This window comes from Centroberyx gerrardi, chromosome 9, assembly GCF_048128805.1.
Source record: "Centroberyx gerrardi isolate f3 chromosome 9, fCenGer3.hap1.cur.20231027, whole genome shotgun sequence".
Lineage (NCBI taxonomy): Eukaryota > Metazoa > Chordata > Actinopteri > Beryciformes > Berycidae > Centroberyx > Centroberyx gerrardi.
The window spans coordinates 23096671-23105814 of record NC_136005.1 but is presented as its reverse complement, the minus strand read 5'-3'; the positions used below and the strand labels follow the sequence as shown (position 1 = coordinate 23105814).

At 45.2% G+C, this 9144-nt stretch overlaps 2 protein-coding genes across 5 annotated transcripts in view; one reads left to right on the top strand and one right to left on the bottom strand.

The window, feature by feature from the left end:
- The window catches only part of c9h1orf53 (chromosome 9 C1orf53 homolog), a 485525-nt gene that overhangs the window by 374828 nt on the left and 101553 nt on the right, over window positions 1-9144 (top strand). The window lies entirely within an intron of this gene.
- The window catches only part of dennd1b (DENN/MADD domain containing 1B), a 104464-nt gene continuing 95355 nt past the window's right edge, over window positions 36-9144 (bottom strand). For 2 of the 4 annotated variants that reach the window (XM_071906927.2, XM_071906928.2), the window contains 3 exons: window positions 6156-6247; window positions 5380-5605; window positions 36-4976 (listed from right to left, as the gene is read on the bottom strand). In XM_071906927.2, the coding sequence (XP_071763028.2) occupies window positions 4125-4976; window positions 5380-5605; window positions 6156-6247 (1170 nt within the window). In that variant the 3' untranslated portion in view covers window positions 36-4124. The remainder of the gene's footprint in view (window positions 4977-5379; window positions 5606-6155; window positions 6248-9144) is intronic. The other 2 variants (XR_013505108.1, XM_078285831.1) reach the window with 2 other exon arrangements.

The window sequence follows — 9144 nt, the reverse complement described above, 5'->3', positions numbered from 1 at the left end:
AAGCTGTAGTCAAAAGTTGCATAAACATGAAACAGTATAATTTATTTTCAGTTCACAGTGCATACAGTTGTGTATCATTGTACCAAGTTACTCATCAACAGCACATTAGATTGACCTCAGTTGTTTAAGACAATTTTTCCGCAATGAGAACATGCAAGTTACTGTGCACAGAACCAGAAGATCAGTAAATGGCATACCGAAGAGTTAATCATCATGACAGTACTAGAACACGGGATCAAGATAACAAGTTGCCCATTGTAACTAATCCGAGTTTATCACTATACTGAAAACATGAAACATTGTTTTTTTGTTTTTTGTTTTTAGAGGAAGTGCTGCATCTTTCTTCATTGAATTCATATCTTTCTAAATGCCTTGAGTTTAACTTGTGTTCCCACACAAAAAGAAAAAAAAAAGAAAAAACAAAATCTGTGGTACCTCAGTATTAGTTGCTACCTGATTTCAATCACCGTCCACTCACTCCATTCTTGCAATTTCAGGACAATCATTCTTATCATCAGTGGCTACATGTATTGATCATTTTACTGTAAAGTACATTACATTGTGTTGTCAGGAGAGTAAAAAGAATGCTATAGAGCACACGTACTCTTTGATTCCTTCTCTGCACCCCTAGTAGATCAGTCAGTCAGCAGTCAGCCAGAAAGCAGTCAGTCAGGAAGGTGACAGACATTCAATGATCAGAACACTAGCTTCACAGCACGCAGGCCTTGTTTACACCGAGCTGTACAACAGTTTCTTACCTACTTCAACACAGGCACAACTCCAACAGTTAGGTTTCTTCCTAGCTCTCTTGGTTCTCTTGAGCCTTCAAAGACTGAAATGCCTGACAGTAACTTCTTCATCGTTGTACAACATTAGTGGAAACAGGACCAACGTTACAACACCCTCACCCTCTGCAGCAGCTGCTGGTTAGACACTGCTCAAGTATTTCCCCACAAACCTCTACGGTTAGATTTACAGTAGTCATGGGTGTGAAATAAACCAACAAAGAAAAGTAGAAATGTTTTCTGATAACACTAAAGATGCAAGGCAGATGACATTTAATTCTACAATACCCCAACGCAAGGCAGAATGAGAGTGTATTCTACAATACCCACCGCCATTTCCATCATTCTTGATTTGATGGATGTGCTAAAATTTTTTTAATACCAGCAGAACAGACCACATTTGGAAAAAAATAATTGAAATAAAACAAAATCATAGCATACAACACATATATACATGCAGATATAATAGTAAGCAGGTATGCTGTACCATGTGCAACCAAGTCTCAGTTAATTTTGATTAGAAGGTGTCAAATGCTTCTGAACATGAATGCCTAGATGGGACATGCGTTAATCTATAAAAATGTATCTTTTTTCAAAAAAATAAAATCTAAAACATTCAAATATTGGGTGTCATTTATCACACATACAACACCAATCATATATTATCCATGTAAAATATACTCAAGCCAGCAAAAATACATGTCTAGTCATAGTTGAAAATAATTTTTCATCAATATGAAATCAATATTGATGTTTAACAAGAGGAACCCTTTTGAATACAGTTAGCTCAGAACGAGTGTTCAAGGGATTTACAAAAAAAAGAGAGGACAGAGAGAAGAGCACAAACTATAATCACAAAATAGTAAAATGAAAGAAGGTACCTAACGTACAAAAAGAGGAACACGGCGAGAGCTTCAGAGACGCTCTCTTCATTACAGGCAGGGAGACACCCAGCGACCGCCGCAGCAAAGCAAAACACTGACTGAGCAACACCGGCCGTTTCAAGAATGAAAGAGTTAGTGGAAAACAATTCAAGTACCTAAGTTCACTTCAGGTCAAACGGTTTCTCCTCTCGTCTGCTCTCTCCATCATATAAATAATATTTGTGAAAATGTAAAGAGGACCTAACTGTGTTTTAAAGTGGCCTGAACACATCGTCTCCCCCTCCTGTCTCTAATACTGTACCTTGTCCTGGTTATACTGGGTGGTATTCATATAAGGCACGCCATACACTCAGTCATTAACACCCATAGACACACTTCAGCTCACACACAGCTGACCGCACAAAAATATCTTTGATACACATTTAGCGTCATAGACTAAAATGAAGCTTTACTAATTATCTGATTGATTATCTCTCAGTAAAATCATGCAATCTGATGTAATAATCGGTCAAAAAAACTGACCGTTTTGACCATTTTACAGTTTTGCATAGTAAATTATTTGAAAGTGTTTTGAATGAATAAAGGCCGGTGGAGAGATTGTTCTGGAGTCTTTTTTTTTGGAATTACTAGGACCGATTCCTGGGCCTTTAGACGCGCGCCAAAGACTTTATGAGCAAATCGTTAACGCAGAGCAGCACTCAAAAAGTGGAGAGAGAGCTGCTGTTAAACCGCCACACTGACTGGCGTCTGGCATAAATCATAAGAACAACGAACCATAAACATCATAATCCCAACACAAGCACGTGAAAACGCTTTCTTCTTTTTTTCTTCTCCTCTGGGTTTGTGGCGACGCAGGGAATCATGGGAACCACAGTCTCTGGACGCAGCGCTCTCTCCACGGGAGAATCCGTTTCAGAAGAAAAAAAAAATTCGCTTTGTACACGTTACATCCATATAGCTACTCTCTGAGGAGAACCGTATTGCTTCATTACAGTACAATCATCAAGCATTGCATTAAATTACAGTGACTCTAACGTAGGAGAAGGGCAGAGCTTGCATTTCCTCATGTGAGAGACAGGGAAAGAAATATATATAGAGAGAGAGAGAGAGAGAGAGAGAGAGAAAGAAAGACAGACTATAGCTCTGCAGCGACCAGCCACCATTTTCAAGGTTGAGACTGAAAGTGCGATGTGCTGACAGAGGTGAGAGGCGGAGAAGTGAGAGAGACAACAAGAGAAGAAGAGGAGAGCAATGACTGAGGACGGTGAAAAGAGAGGGAAGGAGAAGCTGGTGAGAGAAAGGGGGAGAGAGAGAGAGAGAGAGAGAGAGAGAGAGAGAGAGAGAGATAGAGCATGGACATGAGCATTTTCAGATCATTCATTTTTAACTGTACCTGCACTCATTCCCCCCCCTTCGGACCGACAGAAGTGTCCTGAGAAACACAGGAGAGAGAGAGATTCTACATACGAGCGTCTGATTATCTGGAATGCAACTAAAAACAGCACCTCAAAGCGCATCATATATATTAAACTATTCTATTTATGCAGAGATACAGTGCTGTGTAAGTACTGTTAAATCTGTTAACCGCTCTTCTGTCTATCACACATTAAAAAGGTTTGCATTTGTGACCCGACGGCGTCACTGATTCTGATTGCAAAGTACCTGTTACAGTATCTATAGATTAAGACAGCGCAGTGCCAAAAACAAATCACATCTCCATTTAAGGCATGGTGATAGAAAAAACTATATCACACAGTGTATCATCAGTTCCAAAGGCCAGAGCTGACTGCAATTTCTGATAATTTTTGTTTTGTTGTTGCTCAAATGATCTTAGTACCAGGCAGCAATGACTGAGTAGTATCTGTTAATCTACGAGTGCAAATTCAGTTTGATCATGTGAAATGCTTGGAACACTGTGAGTGTTAAGACTGACATGACGGTGTGATGAGGAGAGATCGTCCCTTCTTAATCCTGACGAAGTACTGAGCCTGGTCTGCGTTCCTTTAGGACGAGGTAAAGACTCCCTCCGTTACTGGTCGGCTAGTCAGATTTTCCCCAAAATCGAATTTGCGGGTCTTTTTTCGGTTATGCGTCGTTAATGTTATGAGAGGAAAAAGATCAACGCGTGAAGATACCAGTGTTGTCCAGAAATTCATAATGATTACAGACAGAAATACTACGAATGTCAAAACCCAACTCATCACTTCCTGTTTCCTGCTCTAGAGGCTGTGACTTCCTGGTCACGGCAGCCTGTGCAGACGATGACATCAGATCGGTTCGTAACACCTCCTGACGGCTGAGTGTTTAAAACAAGAAGAAACTAAACCGATCTTGCTCTTTGAGGCAGCCGATAATTGAACTCGTAGAATTACAGTGATCAAGATTCAATAGAACCTGTGGCATGTGACAGGCGCTGGCTGTTGTTATTCGAAGCCCCCCGGTCTTTGGCCTCCCCTCAGGACTCGTCTGTGGCTTTGCCCCGGACCTGGTGATGGCTGTGGCTGTTGCTGGAGTTGCAGTGGACCTGGGAGAGCTGCAGGTCGGTGTGGAGGCCTGAGCCCAGGCAACACATGGACTCAATCTCCTCCAGGAGGCCTATTTCCTCAGGGGCCGCCCCGGAGCCTTTACCCTGACCCAGGCACAGGCCCAGCCCCGGAACCCCCTCCTCGGAGACCTCTTTCTCCCACGGGACCTGCATGGCCGACTGGCTGCTCCGCGCCGGGCTGCCCTGACCCTCCTGCCGTCCCTTGCTGCCCTGCCGCTGGATGGCCTTCTCCTGGTACTGCCGCACCGTCTCCTTGGACAGCACCTTCCTCCTCAGGATGCTGGTGGAGGCCGTCTGCGTCTGGGGCGGGGGAAGCTCGGCGCTGGGTTGGGGGTCCGAGACGGTCCGAGCCCGGGCCGCCGGCAGAGGGGAGTAGCTTGAGGTTGGTTGCGGTGGAGAATTGTAGGCGTGGGAGAGAGTCGGGGACGGCGGCGGGGTGGGCGAAACTTTACGGGTCAGCGAGGGCGAGTAGGAGTAGCGGTCTGCTTGTTGTCGTCCTGCAGGGAGAGGGTGAGGGGCCGGGTCAGAATTGGGCTGATGAGGGTGCGACTGGCGCTTGGAGACGTTGGCGTCCTGGGCTGCCGTGTGGTTCTTTGACCCCTTCAGGCTGCTCTTGTTGGGCTGTCTGCGGGGGGACGGGGGAAGGTGTTTCCCGTGGAGCGCGCTGTCGTCCTGGCCCATGTTCCAGCTCCCCTGATCCCCACCGCCACCACAGCCACTCCCACCTGCAGGTTTAGACTCGCTGGACGCCGTGGACTTGTTCTGGAACAGAGGAAACAGGGAAATACGATGAGACAGATGCGGTAACACACATAGAACACACAGGAATCCCTACCAGCTCCAGGGTTGCTTATCTGTAGCTGAGCCTGACCGTTGACCTTCATGTGGACGGGGACAATAGAAAAGAGAATTTCCCTACGGATCAATAAAGTATCCTATTATTACTATATTATTATTAATATATGCTGAGTATGTTGTGTTCTTGTGTATCTTAATGGGTAGAGCATGCTGCACTCATGGTCCTTATATGGTGTTTTGGATAAAAGCATTCCAAACGAAACGAAATCAATTAAAATCAAAACTCCCATTTCTTATTAAGAAAGAAATAAATGATATAGAGAGTTACTGACTGTGAATCCCCCCCTCCACCCCCCCTCTTGCATACCGGGGCGATGTAGTCTATATCATCCATGGACCTGAAGAAGTCCAGGCTCTTGGCAGCGCTGAGTTTGCCTTGCTCTATCGTCGTCGTGTTCAGAGAGTCCAGGATCTCCTCCAGTAGATTCATCTGACCGGTGCGGGACGAGTCCATGTCCAGGTCCAGCGAATAGGAATCGTCGCTGTCCTCGATGTAGTAGGAGGGAATCTCACCGCTGTCCTCTGAGGAGATCCTGTGATCACAAGACAAGTGAACATAGTACTAAATCATTCCTGTGACAGGCTGAGAGGATCTGTTTACTCTCATGTCTAACAAGATAACTGCAATTTATACAGAACATCGTATCTCGAGGCAAGGTAGGGATTTTAGGTTAGGCCAGCCAAACATCAAAAATGTAATGCACTGTACAGTAACATTGAGAACAGATCAACAATTAGACTATGTGATAACCAGAAACAGTTACAGTATGTGTCTGTTTTAAGGAACATTTCTGCCAGTTTATGCTGTTACTACCTCTGTCCATTTGGGGGCAGTATTATCATGAATAAAGAGGATTGAATCTGCTTGGAAATGGACTTTTCAAAATGCTCTAAACTTAGTTTTTTCAAGAAAATGAAACCAATGGCCAGTAAAAATTGAACATATCATATCTACATGTGGCATACATACTGCCATATTGAAAATATATGAAAATATATATGAAAATGATTTCAATAACAAAAAAGGTGTTGTGGTGCAATATGACATAAGTGAAATAGGAGTAAAAATGAGTCAGGCCTTACTTGCTTGCAGTGTCCAGTTCATCATCGTCGAGTCCAAATCCCAGGCCCAGATCCCGAGCGCCCATGCTCACGGGAGACTTGCTGAAGTTCTGCTGTTGATGAGAAGGACACAGCAAACGGTTGTAGCTACACATCAAGAAAAAAATTGATAAAATAGTAAGCGGACTAATGGGAGAGTCTCAGATCAAAGATACGAGGCTCCTCATAAGCGTACCGTGTTTGCAGTCTAGATAGAACATGATGTTATGTGCATACTGAAGTACAGCCTTTCCTAAAAACCACGGCATGGGACCCAATAGAAATAAGATGCAGGTCTGCTCCTGGTGGGTCCCCATAAGACAAGAGTGCGAGCTTGTTTTAATGAGCCTGGACCCCGAGGGTAGAGACTAAATTTGTCAAATTTGGGTCTAGGGATAAAAATCTTTAAGATCCCCTGCAGTATTTTATCAAACTCGGCGTTGTGTGTGAATCCCACACTGCTAGCTAGGCTATGGCTAACTGTAGCGTCATCACCACACATCATCTAAACATTTGCATTATGATACCGATGCGTGTGATATGATTGTATTTGTCATTGTGGAGCAGTGAAGGATCAGTGTGTGTACTGTAGTTGTGTGACACAGTGGGTTTAATAAGCCACCTGTGTACCATGTTTAATGGGCGGGTTAAAGAAGAGAGAGAGGCTTTACAGAGCGGGGCAGGGCCCTCCCCATGGGAGCCCAGATCTGCCCCAGGCCGCTTATTAACATGCCTTCCACTACAACACACGTGTTCCTCTCTCACTGCGTGTGTATGTGTGTACGTTAATACTATCTTTCGTTTACAAATGTACTCAACCCTTCCATTTTGCCCACTTTTCTTAGCTATCTTTGGCTCGGTCTCTTATTCTTTCCTAATTCTACTTCTTTGACACTTCCCTCGTCCCTGAGTCTCTGTTCCACTATCTCATGCCTCTTTTTCTGTCCCTCTGCTTCAATTAATGTCCCTCCAAAACGTATGGAGAGGCAGCTACTAAAGCTAGCCATAAATACACACAGGCCATTTGGGTACTTGAGGGGTACAGCTAACATGCTAGCGATGCTAACAGTCTATCTTCATGCATGTTCGCATTAGAAAGTTACTCATTCTTAAGAGCTGTTCTTTCCCCCCCCCCCATTTGGCTCCGCCTCTCTGTGTGTCTCTGCGTGTTTCTCTATAAACTCATGTTTGCCACATTATCAAAGCCCATCACTGAGGAAGGGGTCTTTACAACCCCCAAAGTGAGCAGAGGAGAGGGGGTGAGTTGAAGAAGTGAAGAGAGTGGCGTGTGTGTGAGTCAGAGCGGGAGAATGAGAGAGAAGAAGTTGAAGAACAGAAGAAAGTCAAACACTGAAGACCAAACGAACAAGGGAAGAAGGGAATGAATGAAATAAGGAAGGAAGGAAGGAAGGAAGGAAGGAAAGATATACTGAGAGGTGAAGAGAGATTCCTCAAAGCCCCAGAGAATGATGGGATAGGGGGGGAGGGGAAGGTGGGCATTGGAAAGGCGAACCAAGCCGGTCTTGATTAGCCGACACAGTGCCAGCCAGACAGGCGGAATGTAACGTGTGGCTGGCCTGGCCTCGTTTAGGGCCTGTGTTCGGCCACGGAAGACACACACACACACACAGTCACACACACGCACACGCACACACATTCACTTTACTCACACACATACGCACCCTATTACAAAAACACAAAGAGTTAAAGTGCCATTTTCTCCATAAAAGTCAGCGGAGGAGAAATGTGTGCAGTGGCCACTTAAGCCTCTCAGCCATCGGGCTAAACGCGAACACATGTGGCGGCGGTGCTGATTGGCCAGCCCGCTCCCCCTCCATGGTAGCTTGGAGCTATAATGAAAGAGATTTCAGAGGGGCTCGGGCCTGGGATCCCTAAACAGCCTTTAATGGATTCCTGTGTCAGGGCAGTAAATCTGGGGCCGGGCCGGCATGCCAGCCAGCGAGACCGGGGACCGCAGAATGGAGATGCACCTGCGGGACACTTGGGGAGGGTGGGCTCGGGCACAACAGCGCTCATTTTGGACAGAAACACACACATGAGGGCGAGTCCACGTACACACAGGAACCCATGCGCAGTATGTTCACGGCGCTTGCAGGTATGTAGCGTGTTCATTTGGGCAGCGGGGCGGTGTTTAGGGAAGCGGGGCCTCTCTCTGCGTCTAGGTGTTTATTAAAGCAAGGTGAACCCAAACACAACCAGACTCAGGTCATGAAGCCTGGCCCTCTGATCTCTGTTACAGCCTTGGTACCGTCTACCCAAAAGGAAGTTCCATGGGGAGCAATGAATGGATGGTACCTCACTTCACGGCTTTATCAATTTGTCATTCCCTCTCTTCACTGTGACCCTTCAGAGGGGCAGTTCAGATGCAACTATTTACAACAACTGGCCATTTTACGATAGAAGCGCCAAATTTGGCTCAGAGGTAGTTTTATAAGCTACTCTTTTTTTTTCAAAATGGCTGACATATTGCATTCATTTTACTGGTAATGTGAGATAGTAAGTATGCTTTTGTCAGTTACTCAAATATAATTCTACTGTTCCTGAAGCTTTGTCGAATCCAACAACTCCAATTTGGATTAGATTTGAAGCTCCACACTGCCTGTTGATGTACAAAAAGAGCTTCTCTTTGTTGAGGCTACCTTCAAAATTTAGAGATTCACAATGAGATATTTTCAACCGGTGTAAACAGGCCCCATGTTAAAACTGTGACAGCTCTGCCACCGCTCCATGCATCCCCAGGCCTGACAGGACACAGTGGAGAGCCAGAGCATGAAATAGCAGACCAACAGATTCTCATACCGCTCCTTCATTAGCTTCTCGCTGTCGGCTAATGGGAAGCTGAAAGGTGAAAATGAAAAAGCGATTCTCCCTCCATGGCTTCCTGTCTCTCATTTTCTCCCTCCATCGCTCTCCTGTCAGTGACAGATGTCACTGTTTCTGTCTGTCTGCC